Source organism: Stegodyphus dumicola, chromosome 6 (assembly GCF_044657685.1).
Source record: "Stegodyphus dumicola isolate Sdum_Otavi_A_Nest chromosome 6, ASM4465768v1".
NCBI classification, from domain to species: domain Eukaryota; kingdom Metazoa; phylum Arthropoda; class Arachnida; order Araneae; family Eresidae; genus Stegodyphus; species Stegodyphus dumicola.
In genome coordinates, this window is record NC_140773.1 from 86,894,952 (window position 1) to 86,917,858 (window position 22,907).

Consider the following 22,907-nt stretch of genomic DNA (forward strand, 5'->3'; position numbering starts at 1 on the left):
GGAACTTTCATCTTAAACGTTGGCTAAAACTCACTTAAGCTTCGAGTTTCGCTAATATATCCTCAGGAAGCATCTGAGAGTCATCCTAATGGAAGTATGGTTGTACTCAAATGATCTTGCTGTGACTTCTACACTTTTTGAGGGATGTGCTTCCTCCGGTCCCCATCGCCTTCCAGAACTGTTCTCGCCTGCATCCTGCTAAATGTTAATGCCGCTTTCCAGAACTGTTCCCGCCTGCTTCAGGTTATATGTTAATGCCGCTTTCCAGAACTGTTCCCGCCTGCTTCAGGTTATATGTTAATGCCGCTTTCCAGAACTGTTCCCGCCTGCTTCAGGTTATATGTTAATGCCTATTGCTGTTATCTAATTCTTAAGTTCTAGCTGAGTAATATGGAAAAGAGTTTTTTTTCGATCTACAATTTGTTACCAGAACTGTTCACCCCGGTATCCTTAGAATTATTTCTATCGCCAGCTAGAGTCCGGATACTTTTCAGATAAGTTAAAGCTTAGTTAATATCCAATATTTAATTCCCGTCTTCATTTAACTGATAAATCCAGCGTTCTTCACTTATGCAGATTAATTATTAATTTAATGTTTCTTATGTTAGTTCAACCTCTGTTTTCTGGCATTTTTGGTCACTGTTGGGTTAGGCTAAATTAAATGTGTTTTACTAGGTAATTTGTTGAGAGGATAATAGTTAAAGAAAAAAATAAAATTGAATAATTTAATGCTGTGCCAATCCGCTTGTATGCAATTAATTGTTCCGGTAATTTTCATTAGAATGATTTTCTGCTTAAAAAAAGAAGAAAAAATATCTGCACTCTAACTTATACCCGGTTATCCTAGTATTATTATGGTAATTGAAAAAAATGCAATAATTAAGTATTTTGTTTTGAAATCTGAAAGTGTTCTTTTAATACCAGTGTTAATAACTAGTGTTTGAAAAAAAGGAGGAATGGTTACACTGTTTGTCTAGGAAATTGTTAATGGTTTTTATAATTTTTTCTCCGGGGAGGGTATTTTTTCTTTTATTTTAATTTAACTGTTTATAATAGTCTTATCATGCTCTAAATTATTTGACATATTGGATGCAATACTACTTTGGAAAAAAATTGAATTCCTGTTTTTATTTTTGAATTTTATCACTTTGATTACTGAGTTTAACTATGCAATTTATTAAATAAATTACCATTTTTCTTTGAATTATTTAAGTGTATGTTTTATTTTATCTTTCTCCATACATTCATCAGTATACAGATTAGGGTATTTACGGTAAAAACACAACGCAATGTGAGTTATTTAGGTTAGGAAATTTAATTTTTGTGTTTTTGTGTCTTTCCTAAAAAGGCGCAGAATAATGTATGATAGATATAGAATGATAGTTATGGTATGGTATGATGATAGTTATGGTAAACTTGACTACTTTTGCTTTGTTATGTTCTTAATGTACCCGCATTTATCGAGATTACGCGCATAATTTTTTTCCATGATTTTCGAACGGTAAAATTAAATATAAAATTGAAGAAATATGCGAAGAAATACTGTATCTCAAGAACAATACATCTTTAATTAAATGGGGCAATTTTTCTTGAATTGAAACGATTTCTCCTCTATCGTGAGTTTACGATATTTCTCCTCTATCGTGATTAATATTTTTACATTGTACGCAAATGTAAAAATGTAGCAGAAAATATAAGCTCAGTTTTCTTTATAGTACATTTACATTTTTTGAAAAAATGTACTTTAAACAGAACAAGAAGTGAAATAATATTTATGGGGGTTTAAAAGGCAAGTATTTAAAAAAAAACTTATAATTTATATAAAATTTTATATAGCTAGACCATTCTACTAGAAGTATAACATGGTCGCGAATACTTTTCTGGTATTCTATTTTCCTATATTCATGTAAAAGTTTAGCGGCAAGGTTCAGTTATTCATCTCAGTAATGAAATATGCAAAATCGTCTTGTTCTAATAATCCATTTATCATTATTCATAATAATTCAATTATTATAGAGATTAGGAATCCATTACTAATTTTCATTCATGCGTCGAATTGGAAAAAAGCTGCAACTAGAAAATATTTTACCTGTCAGAGTAGATTGTATTGTAGTATTTCACTGTACATTAAATAGGATTTTCTATCAAATATGTACATTAAATAGGATATGACTTCAATACGAGTGCTTGCTATGAAAATATGAAATTTGTTATTTAGGTTCAAATCATAACTTCTTACAATGCATAGCACGTTTTATTTCCAACAACAGTCGGTTTCAAAATTATACAGAAATAAACATTCATTCATAGTAAAAAAAAAGAGACTTTGGTGATCAAATAAAGAACAACTATATGAATTTCAAATTGTATTCATAAGAAAACAGAAAATTCGAGATTTATGATATGATTTATGATCGAGATTTATGATTATTCATTTACAAACTATTGTGTACTTGATCTATTTTCCCGAGAACCAACCTCCGATAGTATCCAGCCATACACCTAGGTTGTATTCACGGCATCTGGAAGTATGCTGACAGTTTTTACATCTTGGAGGTGAATCAAAGACAACACATCGAGTTTTTATACCACAGCAGTTAGGCCCAGTCCAGAATTTGCATTCTCCTCCAATTGGTATGCATTTTTCATCCCTATTGGATAAAGCAAAATTCTTAAGTATATAGTTGGTTGTAAAATGAAGAACATCATAATTTTCAAATAATGGAAAATGTTTCCGAGTGTAATAGTTTAAAATAGTTGGAGACGACTTCAAACTGAATAAGGTGGAGGTAATTAATTGACTTAAATATAAATATATTGCTGTACGTATATGTAAATGTTCGTGTTCTTAAGAGCTGCAACAAATAGTTGTTTGTGTAGCTCAGACCGAATCAAAGTATATCAAATAAATGAAAAAATGTAGCATATCTTTGCGAAATTGTAGAATTTTTGAAAATAATTGGTAGAAAGAAATTTTCAATTATTGAGTTTCAAATTTCTTTTCTATCCAAAGCTTATTTTATTTATGTACAGTATACTGGGAATATCTTTAAAACTTCCTAAAAAAATGTCTAAGCTGAAGAATTCTTAAGCGAAACTAGCTCGTATTTATATTAAAGAAAACTAAAACTCAAAATACAACTCTAAGGAACTTGAAGGCATGAGAAAATGGTTGGTTTGCCTGTGTAAAATACTTGCTGAACTCAAACAACATACACAAAACTGTTAGGCTGAAACCATGTATTCAAAAACTGAGATAATATATGCCAGGCATGGCGAACGTTTATTCGTATGAAAATAGCTTTGAGATGCGTGCAGGCTCTACGAGTCGCTGAGTACTTTATTTTGACAATATTTAATAATACATGTTGGAATATAAATACGATAGTTTCAAAATAGCAGGTAATAAATGCTTCAAATTTGGGTTTGTTGTTGGTATATTTATAAACTGAACAGAACTCAGTTAAAATGTAGAATTACAAGAAACAAAATTAAAAACGTAAGTTTGAATGCATTTTTAATGAAGGATTTGTTGTGATCTGTACGAGTGAGAGTGCAAAGCAACAAACCCACGAAAATAAATTTTTAATGATAAAAGTTTTACTTTGTATTTTCAGCAAGTATTGATCAGAAGTATGAAAACACAAAGGAGTCAAGAATATGCAATCACTTATAGCAACATTTGTAAACATTGATTTGGACCATGGAAAAGGTAACTTACGAACTGCAGTTGTCCAAGGGTTAATAAAAGCCCAACTTTCATATACATAAGTACGTCCAATAAAACATTAAATAAACTGAAGGAACAATATATTTTTGACTTTGATACAGATTTAAGTAAACATTTTTAATGAAGTTCAAAATTTAAATAGGTTTCCATTGCGTAGGAAAACTGTAATGTCAAATGTTGTTTTCGAATGCAGAGCAAAATTTACAAAATCGCAGATTTAAGATAAGGTTTAATAATATGCTTTTTGCCATAAAAACAATGAAACCTTTCCGTCAGAATTTGAGAGAACCTCTGTAGATTTTATTCAAAAACAAAGTTTTGCGAGGTAGTCTTCCACATCCTAGATCAACATTCACAGTGTCTTAATCCTTGAACTTCCTTTCAAAACTAATTTGTATGGGCTCGTAAAATACTGAAAAACAAATTTTATTTTTATAATTTGACTTTTTACTTGTAGCTTCCTCTAATATTTTGCCACACCAATGGCCGGGTGGATAAAAGCTGTTAAATACTGGTATTTCCTCCTATATCCGTATTCCGGTAAACATGTTGAGTAGACAATTTTCGCCGGCTATCACGATCGAGTAATAAAAATCGCTGACAAAAATAGTTCCGATCTAGGTTCTATTCCAGGCGAATGGGTTGGCTGCATGGGCGTTTTCGTGGTTTCGTATGTACAATGGATATACGAGCTAGTTTCACGCAAAATATTCTCCACGAAGATATACCATCTCTTAGGCAGATAGCTTTAGTGGGCTTCCCCGTAATTAACTAAGCCGGAAAAGTTTCGCGACTGTTCTTTTCTTGTAATATGTGTCACTTAGTGCCGTCAAGAAACTTCGGGAGATATCCACGAGACTTTGTTTTACGAATAACGTTGTTGAATGAACACGAGACTTTGTTTTATGTATTTTTTTTTGTGGATGGCATCCGTTTTCGGCATTGCCATGCACGTTCTGATCCGTGTTTGCTTAGTGATATAAGCGTTCTGTGAATATAATGCATTAATTGAATTATATATTGTATTTTTTATGTTTATTGAATGATATCCTAGTAGAGAATTCCTGCTTTAATTCAAGGAAACTGACAAGCTTTTGATGTCAAGTGTTAATAAAATTGTTATTCGTCAAGAAGCATGTGCAAAATCCAAGTAGATAAACTTTATTTTATTTTCTATAAATATTTAAAGTATAAATAGATGCTATAATAGTAGACTCACTGTGTCTAATTATTATTAAGGTTTATATTCGTATATTAGAGCCTGTGCAGAACAACCGTTGACGGTTCGTCTCGGCGTAGTTCTGATTTTGGAGTTAAATTTCGTTACAATATGCATACAAGCTCATTTCCCTTAAATCTTTCTTCACGAAAGTATATATTTGAAAGTAAAGAGTCCTAGCTTGTTTTCCCGTATTCACATAACGTGATAGACGAAATAAATAGAAATTCTCAGTATTAAGATTTTTGACAAAGTCTTTGCTCAAAAGTAGCCAAATGCAGAACGTACAAATACTCTTTTTATTTCATTTTACTTAAGAGAAATGTCCATTGCTAATATCAAAATAGCTAAATTTTAACCATTAAGAAAACCTTTAAAATATATATAATATATAGAAGTATGCGATATATAAAGTGTTATGTAAAATGACTTATTACCATATGATTTTATCTTTACTGTTCCTTATATCTTCGTCACCTCCCTACAGGATGAGTTAACGAGTATATAAGAATGAAGTTCTTCAGCAAAGAGCTGTTGGCAGGGACACTGAGTTAATAGATACTCCACCGCACAACTCATTAGAAGCATTTAGGTCGGCTTGAATCGTTCGCTAACCATTCTGAAATACTTGCGCTTATTTAAGATGAAGCTCGATAGGATTTTGTTTGTAAATTCATTCATTAAATACTTAAGATTTGCATAAATAGTTTTATGTCAGTTTAGATTGCGCAAATAGTGGAGACTGATTGTAAGCCCGAGTTGCGCTGTTCAGTTTTAATTAAAAAGTTAGCAAAGCTTCTTTTGTGTACGGTTGAGTTACAATGGCGGAGTCATAACTCACTTCACAGTCTCAGATGGAGCCAGTTAATTAGTCAGCGGCTTTGGCCTTACGAATGGTCTAATGGTTAGGACCACTAACCATTGGGATTTTGACTCAGGTTCGATTCTAGCTAAGAGAAATGGTTGCTTGGTTATCTTTCGCTGCTTTCTAAATGGGTAGGGGGAATAAGACGTTTTCTCCGAAACGGTTCTCTACGAAGTTATCCATTCCTCTAGGTAGATAAGCATTTTGTCTTTCTTCATAAATATATAACGTAAACTAAGTCATTAGTTTTCTATGTATAATTTAATTAATTTAATAAATTTAATATAGTTTAATTTGTTGATGATATAGAGCTCTGCGCAAGTATGTCATTACAGAGACGCCTAGGTGCAAAATGTGAGACGTTAAGATCGTGTTTATAGCTCAAATGAGCGTTAGCCCACGGGGGCTATAAGTCTCGAAACAGCATTTTGAATGGAATAAACGGCTGTATCACTTTTCAAATTGTTTCCACAAAATATTATCACCCTGTAGTATATTTCAAGGAACTAAATGATGAAAAATCTACATGAATGTTTGTTGCATTGTGAAAAGACGACGGTACCTAGACTCATCAAATTTCGAATAACATGATTCTCCACCCCAGCATGGAAACCTGCAAAGCCTAATTTGGAATTTTAAACTAGTTTTATTGTATTTTTTATATTTTGTAAGCCTCAAAGAATTTTTGATTAAAAACCTCAACAATTGCAAAGCGAACAGTAGCAACAATGTAGAAAATAAAACATTTTTATCCCCAGCGCGTGAAAGATTCATTTTGCTACATTGATTAGCAAATGTAATATTCTAAATATTGAAAACAATTTTCAGCTTTTCAGCTGCGTAGATGGGAAAAATCTTCTTGAGACAATTTCCCTTGCGGCGGATGAAAAAATATGAAGTTCAGATGCTTTGTAAGGATCTTAAGTTTTACTAACGTTTATTTTATTTTAAATCTTTACTATCACTTCTTATTTTCTACTTCCGGCCAGAATTATAAGCGTTAAAGTATTTATGCAAAGTTTGTCTGGCGAACGCCAAGTATTTAAGTTGTGGCTTTTTGCCAAGCGAGAGAGAGGAAGCAGTGAGTCGAAGCAGGCCGCTTACCTTAGAAGTTTTACTCAGTTGCTGGTTGCCGTCCAGGCCAGAGGTTTTAATCCTCTTGATAATTTTAAACGTATTGTAGTGTTCACAGTTCTCTGTACTACATACGGCTTCCTGTCAATATAAGGCCAATCTTCCACGTTTATTATTTTAAAGTTAAATTAGAGTTTAGTTCTATTTTTATATTTTTACGTTAGACCCCAAGTAGCGGGTCTGTGTATTCCGAAGTACGGAAGTTATTGTAAATAGAGAAAAATAAAGGGTTTTGTATACCCTTCTTGTGTATCCTGTTTACTTCCCACAGTTTTGAACATAGCTTTAGTAAGCTCTCTGTTCCGAGTCAGTCCTTGCATGTTCCCGAAGAAGGTAAGACGAAACATTGAACCTGATAGTGGCGCCCAACGAAGAAGAATAACCATGGCCCAGTTTCAAGAAGTACCTGTGCTGCCTGCAGAAGCGGCTCAGAATCCAGAAATGCCAGCTGCCGCCCTGGAAGGATTTGGGTACATCGTCCAGACCATGCGCGCTTCGATGAAACCAGAAACAACATTTAATGGAAACTCACCGGTAACCAGTTTTTTGGAAAAATTGGATGACCACTTCATGCTCTACCCCGTGCACGAATTTCAAAAAGTTACCTTAGCTACCAGCGCTTTGAGGGGCCAAGCGCTTAATTGGTTCAAATGTATAGGCAGAAGTCTCTTGGGTCAAGCAGGAAGTCCCACCTATACTTACGAGAATTTCAAGACTGCCCTACTTAAAGCCTTCCCTGTCGTAAGGGATCGTGCGAAATTAGAAACGGAACTTTTCAGCATATATCAACAAAGAATCGAAAATCTCTCAAGCTTTATTTTAAGAAAAATTCACGTCTTCAAACTCTTGTATGGAGACCGTCCGGATCCTGAGATAATTCAAGTGATTTTGCCGAGGTTACTGCCCCAAGTGCAAGACTTTATTGAATTAAGAAATCCGACTAGACTGGAAAAGTTATTTGGACTAGCAATCCAGTTTGAAAGTAGAAGAACGGCGGACATTGAAAGAAGACGCCAATATCAACAGCGAAACCAATTTGGTGCGCCAAGACTACAGCAAACTCAAGCACACGGCTACGGAAGCAAAGCGAATCAGTGGGCAAGGAAACCCGAGCATTCAAAAACAGCCGGCGAACGTCGACAGTTCAATAGCAATCCAGGAAAAAAGTCTCAAGGCCAGGGGAAAAAGAAGGAAAGCACGGAAATGAAAAATAATTTAAACTAAAACGGATTTCTGCTGACGAGAGGGTGCGGAAATCCGAAGGCCACGAAAACCCCTCTTCCTTCAAGTTAAATACAGTAACGGTGAAAAATTTGACTCTTCCGAAGATTGAAGTGTTGGTGAATAATATCACAGCCACCGCACTCCTGGATACAGGCGCGCAGTGTTCCTGTGTGGCAGAAGATTTTTTTAGGAAGTATTTTCGGAAATACCGCATATATAATTCGGATATTACGACAATGTTAGCGGCGCAAGGAGAAAAATGTAAGTGTATAGGTAAAGTACCGCTGCATGTCCGTATCAAGGACGAACAAGTAAAGGTGATGTTTTTTATAGTAAATAATCTGCAAGCACATATAATCTTAGGAATAGATTTTCTTTCAGAAGCACAAGCAACGCTGGATTTTAATGAAGCGCCCCTTAAGCTGACAATGAAACCAGTTCGTGCAGAAAAGGCTGAACCGCCGATGTTAAATCTTGACCACCTGCCTAATGACGAGCAAGGAAGAATCCGACAAGTGGTAAGTGAATTTGCTTCGTTATTTAGTGATATTCCAAGATTTACTCGGGTTACTAACCATAGTATTGACACCGGAGATTCAATGCCAGTTCGCCACAAAGCATACCGGTATGATAAGAATAAGGAAAAAATTATAGAATGGCATATCACCGATATGCTACGTAAAAAGATCATAACGCCCATCTCAAGTAGTTATGCTAGCCCGGTGGTTTTATGTAAGAAAAATAATGACTATCCTTTGACACATCCAAAAAGGTGGAGATTCGCAATTGATTACCGTAAATTAAACTCCATAACTAAATATCTGGTATATCCGTTACCTATTATTGAGGAGATTCTAAGGAACATAACATCCACCAAATATATAACGACTTCAGACTTGACGACTGGTTATTTTCAAATAGGGGTTAGGCCTGAGGACGTGCCTAAGATTGCTTTTATAACCAAGTCTGGCACTTATGCATTTTTGCGTATGCCGTTTGGCCTTTCAGGGGCGCCGGCAACATTTCAGCGATGTATGGACATTGTGTTAAGACCTGTTCTTGGAAAGTCCACATTTATCTATTTAGACGATATCATTATTACTAGTTATAATCTCGACCAACATGTACAGGATTTAAGACAGGTGTTTTCTTTATTAAATGAGGCCGGTCTAAAAGTTAATGTCGAAAAGTGCAAATTTGCAGCCCCCGAATTAAAATATTTAGGTTACAAAATATCTCAGAAAGGAATAGAGACAGACGAATCAAAAATAATTGCTGTACAAAAGTATCCGACTCCAAACACGGCGAAGAAGCTCTCTTCTTTTCTAGGACTTTGTTCATATTATAGGTCCTTTATAAAAGATTTTGCAGCTATCGCTGAACCATTGTTAAAATTAAAAAGGAAAAAGGCAAGATTCTCGTGGACGGCCGAAGCCAATAGTGCTTTCGAAAAATTAAAACAAGCATTAACGCAAGCCCCTGTGTTGAAATTTCCTGAAAAGGATGAGAATTTAGAAATTTCAGCGAATGCTTCGGATTATGCGGTAGGAGCGGTACGTTCGCAAAATCAGCAGCCCGTGGCATTTTTTAGCCGAACTTTAAATCAAACACAAAGAAACTTTTCCGCGACCGAGAGAGAGGCACTTGCAGTTCTGTTAGCAGTGCAAAAGTTCCGAGTCTATTTTGGAAAGGCGCCAATAACAGTGTACTCTGATCATGCGGCGGTAACTAGATTGTACTCAGGGAAAAACTTATCCCCAAGGTTAATAAGATGGGCACTCAAGCTACAAGAATATAATCTGGTAATCAAGCATACCCCCGAAAAGGAAAATATCGTAGCAGATGCCCTATCAAGAATTAAAATAGATGAACAAGGTAATACTGTAAAGGTGGCAATGCTCACAGCATGTACAATAAATTCCCGAGAAACTGTAATAACCAAACTGGGTAAGGATCCTGAGTTTGGAAGCATTTATGAGTATTTAAAGCATCCTGAAAATTTTAGCCACCAAGATATTGTGGCGATAAGAAATAGGGCGGCCCATTACGAACTAACAGATGGTCTATTATTCTATACAAAAACTACGAATTCCAACAACGAATTTCGACCTGTTATCCCAGCTAGTCTTAGATTAAATATCCTGCAGGAGCTCCATGACAGCCCTTTAGCTTCTCATGCTGGTATTCGAAAAACTATCCAACGCGTACGCGAGACAGTCTATTTTCCTGAACTGTAAAAGTTAACAAGGGCGTATGTCCAGTCCTGCCCAACATGTCAAGCAGTTAATTATATTAATTTCCGCCAGGCCGGGTTTCTAAATAGTATTAAATCCGAATTTCCAAATGAAATAATTGGCATCGATTTATTGGGCCCTTTCCCAAAAAGTCAGTTAAATAAAAGTCGCTATCTCCTTGTTATGGTTAATCATTTTAGTAAATGGACCGAAATTGTTCCCTTAAAACGAGCCTCCGCGAAATTAGTTACTGATTCTATTTTAAATAAATATATTTTAAAATACGGGGCGCCCCTAAAAGTTATATCGGGTAATGGTCCTCAATTTGTCAGTAATATATTTGAAGACATGTGCCAAAAACTGGGCATACGTCATTTAAAAATGGTCCCGTATCGGCCGCAATCAAATATAGCGGAACGGGTCAATAGAAATATAGTGAAAATTATCCGTAGTTATGTTAAAAATTTTCATAAAAGCTGGGTAACTATGTCAATGAATTTGCTTTCGCCCTTAGGACCGCAAAACATGATACAACGGGCAAAACTCCTGCTGAGTTATTTTTAGGCAGAAAGATTATAACGCCGTTAGATAAATTATTTTATGTGCAACAAAGAGCCCCAGAATTTAAAATGGGTGATTTAGAAAAACTAATTAAGGAAGCAAAGAAGAATACTGAAGTAGCACAGAGAAAACAAAAATTATATTATGACTTGAAACGACGGGGAGTAACTTATAAAGTAGGGGATGAAATTTTAAAAATTAAGCATTCACTTTCTTCAGCACCAGAAGATAAAACTGCCAAATTTTTTCCACGATTTGAAGGACCATATGTTATAGAAAAAATAACTCACGCTGTAGTAGTGTTAAAAGCCAGAAATGGTGAAACCTGCTCCGCAAACATTGATCAAATAAAACCCTACTATGATCGTAATAAAATGCAAATATTTTCAGATCTTTTGCAGGATCCGGCAAGGCAGACACCGCAGGCACAAGCTCCAGAGGTGGAAAAACGACAAGTACAAGGGCAAGCCATTAAGAGGCAGGAGCAAGTGAAAAGAAAGTTTCCCCGCGGAAAAATTGAAGGTGGCAAGAAAAAGAAGCCGTTCCACCGTCCAGAAAACAGAGTTCACGAACACCCCCAGAATGAAGAAGGGAGAAGGACGACGTATGCAAAGAGAGCCAGGAGAAATGACCGCAACTATAACCCGGCTCTAAAACGGAAGATCTACTCATCCGACAGGACTCTCCGCAGCAAATGTCGCCGAACTGCGGAAGGGCCATCAGCGGCGGAGGAAAAGTTACAAGGAAAATTAGAACGGCCAGCAACGAGGTTCAAGCAGGAACACGAAAGAAGTTTCCCGGTTCCGCCAAGACCAGCTGCCATCAAACGACCAAGACCACAGGCAGAAGCGAAAAAGAAGGTATTCAAGGGTGACCGAACTGGAGAAAAAAGAAAGCATCTAGAGGAAGACACTGAAGGGCGAGCCCGTACAAGAACGAGGATAAATCAAACAACTATCTGCACTACCTTTAAGGACTGGGCCCAGAAAAGAATGTCCGAATATCACAAAGATAAGTAAAATTTTATGTTACTTTGCAAACTTAAGTTAATCTTTCATTCTTACTGCAAGTGGCAGATTTCAAGAAGTTTTACCTCATGCGAGGTCTACCTTTATCACCAAAAGGGCGAGAAATGAGTTGTTACCGATTTTGGTATTATGATTTTCAATTACTCGCGCGTAAAACTAAAGTTGATGTATAATAGCGTTGTGTAAAGACTTAAATATTGTAAAAGGTTATTGCATAAATATCATTTAAAACATTCTGGCAAGAAAGAAGTTTTAGTCTGAAAGACTTTTTGAAATGTATTATTTCAGTGTAGAAAGAATTGGCACTTGCTTTGAAAAGAATAGAAGTTAATAATGTACTACTAATGTATGTTTTCAAATGTATAAAATTAACGGCATGTTAATATGTTCTTATATACAATGTGAACTGTTATTTTAAATGTTAAGAAATACCGTGATATTGTAAAAGTGAAAGTAATGTTAAATTTGTTTTTTATTCGTGTGACTGTAAAAAGACTAAATCATGGTGAATATGTGTTAAAGTTTGAATCATGTAGTTAGGCTCTCTGACGCTACACTTCAGAGTTAGCCACTTTCAGAATAGTACCTCAGGGTTTAGAGTTGAAATTAGGGTGTGTTACGGGGTCTTGGTATGCTGAATTTTAACACGTTAGTGTTTTGATTGTAGGAGGAAGTGTTGAACACATAGACATAAACACATTCGTGTTTGGTGTTCTTTTACAACACATGTCAGAGAACACGGGGAGAGATAACTAAAATAGTTATGAATGAAATAAGAATGTTAAGAGAAATATAATTATACATGTTACTTGCCATTTCATTGTGTAACATTTCATTAAACTAGTTTTCCTTCCAGATCTCTGGAAGGAATCAGATTTGAATAAAAGCTCCTGTTTAGATGCAGTACAGATGAAAAAATTGTGTATCCTGGGAGCTGCTATTGTAAAAACAAATTTCTTTCTTTTAAATTTCTAGTTTCTAGCGAAAAATGTTTGTAAAAGATTGGCCTCGCGTTAGATTCTAGAGCTAAACGTTTTCAACAAGGTCGTTTTAGACCTCAGTTTCAAACTAATTAACTCTGGCGGGAAGTATGTAAGGATCTTAAGTTTTACTAACGTTTATTTTATTTTAAATCTTTACTATCACTTCTTATTTTCTACTTCCGGCCAGAATTATAAGCGTTAAAGTATTTATGCAAAGTTTGTCTGGCGAACGCCAAGTATTTAAGTTGTGGCTTTTTGCCAAGCGAGAGAGAGGAAGCAGTGAGTCGAAGCAGGCCGCTTACCTTAGATGTTTTACTCAGTTGCTGGTTGCCGTCCAGGCCAGAGGTTTTAATCCTCTTGATAATTTTAAACGTATTGTAGTGTTCACAGTTCTCTGTACTACATACGGCTTCCTGTCAATATAAGGCCAATCTTCCACGTTTATTATTTTAAAGTTAAATTAGAGTTTAGTTCTATTTTTATATTTTTATGTTAGACCCCAAGTAGCGGGTCTGTGTATTCCGAAGTACGGAAGTTATTGTAAATAGTGAAAAATAAAGGGTTTTGTATACCCTTCTTGTGTATCCTGTTTACTTCCCACAGTTTTGAACATAGCTTTAGTAAGCTCTCTGTTCCGAGTCAGGTCCTTGCATGTTCCCGAAGAAGGTAAGACGGAACATTGAACCTGATAGCTTTTTCTTTTCTCGATTTCTCGTTGTACAGTTAGTAGGAAATGATTACTATTTGACGAATTTAAGACCTCAGTTTTCGAAACGAATTAAGGTTTACCCAATAGAATATTTAAATACACGGTAGATTTCATAACGTAGTGAAAAAGTGAGATAGAAGTTTAAATAAGAACACATTAAGGAACTAAATGTTAAAGAAAACGTGCGTAATTTTCCAGTAATATAATTTGAATGATTAATTAAAGATTCAAAGGTTAATTATTAAACGGAATCATCTTCTACTTCGATAGTAAAAAAAACAAAAATGAAATTAGAAACAATAGTAAATACATGAGAAGGAGAGAAAAAATTTCGAGAGTATTTAAGATAAATGATAAAAAGTGTAATTCCTAAACGTTTTTGAGAAATTTGAGAAAACTAAAATTCGTAGTTGTTTTTATTTCACTGCTCGGCGATGAGATTGTGTTATACATATTATATTCCAACATTTATCTAGAACATCGCGAATTAATGTGTTTGTCCCTATGTAGGCACATGTTTATTTTTCGTCATTTTCACTCTTGCAGTTGCATAATATATTGTTTACTATGTTACATAAATTATTGTTATTGCTTTTTCTTATTACTATTGCTTATTTTTGGCTGGACGTTTTCTCATAGCATATGAATTCCTGAAAGGTTGGTGTGAAAAGGATAAATATTTAGTAGTAGATATTTAATGGAAAATTCAAATTTTTAGCATTTCTCGTTTTGGATAATGCCCTGTTAGTTCTTTTTCATGAGTGAAGATTTCGATGTGTTTTCAGGTTCATTGTTGGTGAAACGATTAGTTTCTGTACAGTAAACTGTCCAACTAACATTTAAGTATCTAATGAATACGCTTTCTTTTACGTTTTTTCTTTAATTACATGATTTTTTATTCATATTTTAACTTTTAGTGTGCTACAGTTCTTTAGTTTCATCTATCATTCTAAAGTTAGCCTCTCCTCCCAAAATCCTCTACGCAGATTTCCACTGAGATAATTGATAGGCTAAGTAAAGATAATTGCGTAAACATTTATTTTCTTCCACTTCTCATGATAATTGACAATTATATATTGAAGAGATAATTCAACTATATTTTAAAATACTACAGATGTCTGAATTTGCTTACCTTGCATTTTCTTTTTTAAAACCAAATACTACTCCAACAATTTTTTCTAGAAAATCCATTCTTGTCAGTTTGTCTTCGATAGCTGAAAATTATAACAAAAATGAATCGCTTGAAATTAAAGACACGTGTATATTGCGTATTTTATTCCTAATGTTAATAATACATATACAAAATAATTTCATAAATTAAAAACTACATTCTAAAACATGTGCCAAGAGCATTAGAGAATTATTCCGAAAGGAAAATGCGACAAACTTTGCTAGGCAGTGTTTAAATGACAAATCTGCAGCAAATTAATATAATACTAATGAATCCCGTTATAACAATCTTTGGGTTATAACGAGCGAAGGTTTGTGTCCCTTCCAATTTAATACGCGTCAAATATTATGTTATACTCCTAAAGTGAACCCTTAAGAATATGAAAATCGAATATAACGAACTGTCCTGATATCTTACATTGAAACAACTTTGTATCTTTTATATTTCTTCCAGAACTTCTGCAACGTTTTATGAAAGAAGTACTAACTATTTAAATTATCCACGTTTAAGATGTTAGGATCGGCATTTCACACATAAAGGAAAACATCTCTACCTTATTTTTCTTCTATCCTCACGCCCAATTTCTTTATGTTTTATAAAGGCTTTGCAAAACAGATATGATACTCAGCTCTAGGAGAACGATGGTAAAATAAACATGTCTTAGGGCGCTAAAATTAATGCATCCATTGAATGAAACAAACCTAAGTGTGTTCTTTGATTCCATAAAAGTTCTTTGACTGAGCTGCCAAACAGAACGCACTATAAGACTAAAGTTATGTTGTAAATTCTCAAATTTTTGGCTGTTTAGTCTAAGAAGAAAGGAGGAAGTAGTGAATCTTAGGAGTTTATGATTTAAGAGTTGATTCTGCTTTTGGGGAATGAAAAACGTTTTTACTGATTTGTTTTGTTTGCGTATAAATATTCTTTAAACTCTATCCTTCGAATAAGGGTTTTGCAAGATATAAGATATTCTTTGTAAAGATTATAATTTTTTTTTTTTTTTTTTTTTTGTTTTGTTTTGTTTTGTTTTGTAACCATACAAATCTTGACGGAAATTATTATGTTCTTTTTTGATGTTACAGAGAGACGTAAATGAAGAAATTATTTTTCATTTTCGTATTTTCAAGAAGAGCAAAACTTCCCCGTATTCTTCGACCATACTCTCTGCATCTTGGTTTCTATATTAAAAATTCATCTGCATGGTACGCTGGACACATTAAGCTTCTACATTGAACATAAGGTGAAAATTAGTTTAAAAATATGAAATGAACTTGAGTTAATCTACATATGCCAGAAATACAGAAATATCCAGATTCACATCGGTATTATATGAAAAATTGAAGTCTTTATAATCTCTGCTTGAGAATAGAAATTTCGATTCTTGGAAACATTTGAGAAAGATCGAACATTGGGGTGTAGAAGATGAACTGGTAAAGTCGTTTTTCGTTCAAAGAAGCCGGGCAAATACTTCAGACAAAGACCGATCAATTTGCCAGATATTTTAAAGTCACTGGAAAAGAGCAAACAACAAATTTAATAACTGCGTGTGATAATAATTGCAATTAAATTATGTTTATTATTCATTTTTTCGGTAGACGTATTAATGTTAATCTTTTTTAATTATTATTATTCATTCAATTTTTAGACACAGGATTTAACGAACTGAACTTTCAGTCACTTAGTTTTCGCTATTGTGCAGTTCATCTGTATGTAGCATTAATAATAATATTTGTAATTACAAAATAATGTCAATGTGTATGCAAATTACAGATGCTATATTTTAAATTGATAATTAGATGTTATTAAATAAAAGAAAGCATTAACAACTAAAAGTAAACATGTTTGAATGTATGCATGTTGTTCGTAAACCCCTTCACTGGTTACAGTGGTAAGAGGCGTGCTGTTATAATTTAAAAGTCAAATTAAATATCTTTTTAGTTCACGTGAATGATAAACCCTTATTATATAACGTACTATAGCAAATCGCATCAAGTAGAAAGATTATATTACGTTACTGACATTCAAATGTCTTTTGAAATAGGCGTCAAGACTAAAAATATTTATAAATATTTTCAAATGCAAAATTATCAGAACAGATTTATAGCAAATCGTTTCTTTTTAAAGAGGTATTTGGGGAAATAACTTCTAATTGGTATATCTCTTCGAACAGAAATGAAAAATTTCATTTTGTCCTTAACTCTACTTCCAGAAACTTTTTGTTAGTTTCCAATCACATTATGCCTAATATTCATTGAATCAGTAACTAACTAAATATATAACTTCATCATTTCAAACTGAAACGCTATCAATATCTATGGTAATTAAAATCTTTATATTTAAACACTTACAAAAAGAGAAAAAATATTTATACTCTAATGTCCGTGAAGAAGTTTTAGATAATTATGACACATATTTAAATTATTTGAACACATATTATTAAATTTTACTCACCTGCTATATCTCTTGGATCGAGAAGTAATGTAGAGTTGTCGTCGTCATCGCAGGTTGCGATGGCAAAAGCACTGGCCACTAAAAGTACGAGTATCAAAAAGGCTTTCATCTGGAAATAGTGATAAATAATTAGATTGTTCAATTTGCAAACAACGAATATTTCCACTTTGATTAAAAAGTTTCTAACATATGCTCGAAATTTGTAGTAAATAGTTTTCAATCAATCCATAGATATTTTGCACCATATAAGGAAGACATTAAGTGTAAATTCGTTCATTATTATTGTTTTAAACTGTAGAAATATTTCCTTAAAAAGACTATGTCATTAAACTTACTCCAGATGGTTATGTAGATTTTTATGACGACCCTGGGGGTATACGTAGGTTGGAAACAGGAAGGATGTCAGATGTCTGATTCTGTCGCTGAACTTGTTATGGCCTGAAGAACGTCAGACCGAGTCTGAGCCTAGGTTTGTTTGATCAAGCTGTAGAATGGAGCCGTGAGAAATAGAAGCTGATTATTATTGATGTTTAAATCTTGGCTAGTATAGCTGAATACAGAGTAATCCTGTACCAAACTGTAAGCTACGGTTGAAAGCTTAGCACGCTAACATTAGAACAGTGGTTCCTCGTAGAGTAAAACTGAAATGTAAATTTTAGCAGGTGGACTGTTAACTGTATTTTTAGGTTACTTCCTAAGTGGAGATTTATTGGAGTTTTAAATTAAATGTTATGGTGTTGTTTTCTGTAAAAATCTAGACATACTACTTCTGTCACGATAACTCGTGAAAGTAAATCTGTATTACCTAGTGATTAGAACCCACAGAACCACATATGTAACGGTTACAAAAACCAGTACTCTCAAATCTAACGTACTGTGTCATAGAGTGACTCTGTCTGGACTGATTTACTTTCTTATTGCCACATCTAAGACTTTCGTGAAAGTTTTTAATGTTGTGAAGAGTAAGAAAAAAATGTATGAAATACAAGATCGGGGTTTTGAATGTACACACAAAAATAGTTCTGAAAAACGGCAAATATTCTTGAATTTCAGTAATAATAGAAAATCATTAATAACTCCTGAATATCTAAATGCCTGTACTCGAGAAGCAAAAGCATTCTCTTCGTCGACTTATGCATTCAAAGCATCAAAAGAATATTTCATTGCTGTTCCGTACCCACAAACAAATTATGGCACAAGGGATACAAACAGCTGTTCAAATCCTGTTTTCAAAGATCAAGAAATATTAATAAGTTCAGGTATCAGGATACAATAATGATCATTTTGGGGAATGCATTTTAATATAGACACCCTCTTCTGTTTTATGCCATAGATGTCTGGTCTACTTTCTTTCTTGAATTTTTGCATCCCCATCCTGTAGAATGTTTGTGCATCATGCTGTTGCACTCAAAGAGTTAGTTGTGTGAGGCTTCAAGTCTGGAATTTTCTGACTATTAAAATAAGACCAATTTTCATTACAATATGAATTTCTATTCTAATGTTAAACTGGATATTACTAAATAGTTCCTTTAATTTCATATAGTTACTTTTAACAATAACAGCAATAGTAATTTTCAGTCTTAGATGCAACATAGGGATGCATAGATATGGAAGATTCCTGAGTGATAGAATACTCTACTTTGTAACTACTATTCTTACAAGAGGGCACTACGTTCATGCGCTTAGCATTCTGTACTTTTATTAGATAATGGAACTTTTATATCTAATATTTTAGGTTCACTTAGGACGTCTACTTTCAGTTACAAAAGTGTTTCAAATGGAATAAATATTTCTGTTCATGTTTTTGCAAATTGCTTTAATTTGAATGTTTTTACAAGTTAGAAAATTAAATGAATACGAATGCGGATACCTTTATGCTACGGACACTTGTGAAAGCTTTCTATCTTTTAAAATAATAACCAACTTTCATAAACGTGTTGATACCTTTAAAATAGAGAGTCTTTTAGCATACTCGTAGCTCAGATAACACATTTATCATGAAAAATCGTATTGTAATATATTTTTAAAATTTCAACACAAGTACAGTTTACAAATACATTAAAAGCAATTATCTATAGTATTATTTTATTCTTTGGCATACTTCTCGTTTGAGTGAATTTTGTTTAGTAGATTGCTGTCGTTGTTTTGAAAGGTCATAAAATTTTTCAATTTTTCACAAGAATTTGTGAAATTATATTTCACATATAAAATAGCTTTCAAAGTCTCAACTCTTATTTGTGATTTTTCTGAGGTCCGCACTTTATTTACCGTAGAAAAAAAAGCGCTCAGTCACAGTATTAGTTCCTAGGGTATTCCATAGTTTTTAGTGCATTATTGTATGGAACATAGTTTGTTTCAAAATGATGAAATACTCGTATTTCTAACCATTTGTTTTCTATTGTGATTTTCGCTGATGTCCAAGATTTAACAATGATGTCTAATTAAAAAGATCATTTTCAGAAATATTACTATATGGGACATTTTGAGTAATATGATCGAATGATTTTTGCACATTCCAATTAAGGTCTTGTTTTAATACATTTCCTAGCTTGTCGTTCGTTCTTCCTACAAATCGGGACTTTTTTAAAAAGCCGCTTGGACGCGGGACAAACTGTTAAAATTCGGGACTGTACCGCCAAAAGTGGGACGTCTGATCACCCTAATCTAATGGGAACTTATTCCGAAATGAAGTTTTCAGCAATCAGTTCTTCCGTTTACTCAGATACATTTGCGTCTACTTCAATGTACGAATTATGTATATCACTCACAATTAAAACTTCTAAATTTAGATTATTTACAAGTCAGTAACTGCAATATTAAAACTAAACTAATGTCTGCAATAATAGGATTGTCTAAGGCTATTTTTTCTCTGTAGAATTCCTATCCATAGTAATGATTAATTACCCGATGATTTTCATTATTTTAGAAAAAGTAAAACATAACGCTTATTAAAAGTAGAGAAAATTTCATTTTGAAAGAGTTTGATGATCTTCTGTTCATTACTATTCTAGTCTCGAAAGAAGAGTAGTAAGACATTAAAAACTCTCTTATTTAATTGCTCTATAAATGTAAATTGCCATCTAAAATTAAAATTAAAAATATTTCTTGTCTGTTGAGTTTTTCAATTGATTAATTTTCAGTCTGGGAATGAACTAACCTGATTTTAAGTTTCAAGTATATTAGTTTGTTTATAGCACGTAGGATCAGTATTTTTATTAAAAAAATCGGTATGGTTATTTATATAAAGAAATTAATTTCAATCGAGAACGTCATAGATGTCATAGATGTCAGAATGTCATAGATGATTGGCTATAGTCCGCTCATAGTCCAATCAAGTAGATGAGCTATTTCATGTTGTAGCATATTCTCTTAATCTTAGTACGAAAATTATAGTGGTTTCATATTGTACTGCTAAGTACTGTGGTGAAATTCATGCACTTGCATTAAGTGCGCTTGTTGGCGATTTTCACTATGCCTGACAGACACTTAGAATGAATGGTCTTTGTGCAAAATCTAGCAAATTGCCCTTTATGGTGATGTTCACACCACGGAACTAAGCACAATGAGGTACAATGCGCTTTGCTACCGTGAGATATCAAACATTTCGCATCCATAAAGATACTTTTTAGGTAAACTCCTCTATCTTCATTATTGATCTAGAGATCTTGCGCAGTTTAGAGCTTTGATGTGGAAAATCCATGAACGTTTGTCATTCATAATTCACCCAGATATTTAAGGTGCCTTTTACTGTTTGTATATTCTTGCCTTATAGACTGACGCAGAGGGTTTGGTCGGGCCTTTTACGAGGGTATATTAGCATGATTTTGGTTTTAGAGTGTGATATGACTAGTTTGTGCTCTTTGGCCAAGTTGGAATGCTTGTCTAATACTGACTGAGCTTTGGTTTGGTAAGCATCCCGGAAGTGTCCTCTGGTCACTCGTCAGCGTAAGCCAGAATCTCAGTATTGTCATTATGATCAAACAGGGAAAGTGATGAAATGGTGATCAAGTTCCAAATCAAAAGGCCGAGGCAGGAACGTTGGTGGCATCCTCTAGTTATGCTTTGAGTATAGACTACTTCGTCCTTTGTGGCTTGTGCTAGACAATTGTTTAAATTACTATAAATCAGGTCATTGAAAACCTTTGGAAAATCTATGTTTTGAATTCTGCCTCCACAACTAATTGGAGGGATCTCTATGTCCAAAGGCACTCTGCGGATATTACTTCTAATGAGAATATCAGCAAAGGTACTGAAGTAACAATCGTATATTCTATTCTGTGTATTCTGTGTAAAGAGGTTAGCTCCAAACATTTGTATGCAATAGCCAAATTATTTAGAAATGCAAGTAATCTCACGACATCGAAAATTTGAACAAAATTCCCCTTAGCATGTTAAGCACAATGTGTAAAATACTACATGTAACTACTATTATGTATAAAATGTCTATTAACTGTGATTTATAATTTATATTATAAGACGTAATACTTACCTTGGAAATGGTACTTGATGCTCAGATGATAAGGAATAATAATAAACGAGCAGTTACCGTTCTTTTTATATGCTAAATAATTTGATAGTTAACAGCTGTTTTTAAAACTTGACGTTTGGGATATCTGTTGCAACGATTTGTATAAATGTGACATTTTAAAATTTTAAATAAAAGATTAAGAACTTTATCCTAAAAAACTCAGAATGACGTGAACCATATGCCTTTTCTCAACATCTGTTTTAAGTGACAGTTTAATAAAAAGAAACAGACTGTTATTCGATATATAACTTTCAAAAAGCACTTACTGGAATGATAAAGAAATAAATATCTATCAAAAATAAAGAAATTATAATTACAAGAAATGTAAAATACGTTTGAACTTTAAATACACTTAAATGATTGATTAAAATTAAAAGTGTCATTAAATATTTAAAGTATCATTGGAATATTTCAAAACAGCAGGACGATTTCATATCCAAAATTAAACCGAGAAGTTTGCTATTGCGATGTAGTGCAGAGATTTATAGGATTCAAAAACAAAGCCCAAGTAAATATTTTTATATTAATTCTTTTTAATCCATCTGTTTTCCGTTGGCTTTAACCAGAAGATTAATGGTATAAGTTGTAAAAGCACGCACGCATATCATTTAGTTACCTTACAATGATAGAACATATTGAATGTTTACCAGAGAATTAACAGATCTCTATAGCCGTGATTAGTTTGACGTTATGGTGGTGATTCATCTGAACGATTTAGGATGTTCAATAAACATTAGTAAAAAAGAGAGAAAACGTTAGTCCTCAAATTCTTGATATATTATAAATAGTAGATTAAAACTGACTAGGCTATATCATATTTATTCATATGAAGAAGACCAATTTACTGATTGAAATAATAAAAATGATATGTTAAATAACTCTCCTCGCTTCAGTTACGAATTAAAGATTGTATGCTTCAGGCGGCAGAAAGATGTAAACCATAAACAAGTAACGCTACTCTTGCATAACACATCAAGAGAACTGGAAAAAATAACAGACAGATATTTCAAGCTACAAAATTAATAATGAAACATGAAATAACATATGAGCTATTAAATTGTTTCCAAAAA

The 22,907-nt window shown here is 33.5% G+C and overlaps 1 protein-coding gene across 1 annotated transcript; it reads right to left on the reverse strand.

The window, feature by feature from the left end:
- Window positions 1-2,353: 2,353 nt before the first annotated feature.
- LOC118194148 (uncharacterized) lies at window positions 2,354-21,841 on the reverse strand. Its single transcript, XM_035365338.2, has 4 exons — window positions 21,799-21,841; window positions 17,310-17,418; window positions 14,820-14,901; window positions 2,354-2,651 (listed from the first exon to the last, which is right to left on the reverse strand). The coding sequence occupies exons 2-4, from the start codon at window positions 17,416-17,418 to the stop codon at window positions 2,459-2,461; spliced, it is 384 nt and encodes a 127-aa protein (XP_035221229.1). The 5' UTR covers window positions 21,799-21,841; the 3' UTR covers window positions 2,354-2,458.
- Between the last annotated feature and the right edge of the window lie 1,066 nt (window positions 21,842-22,907).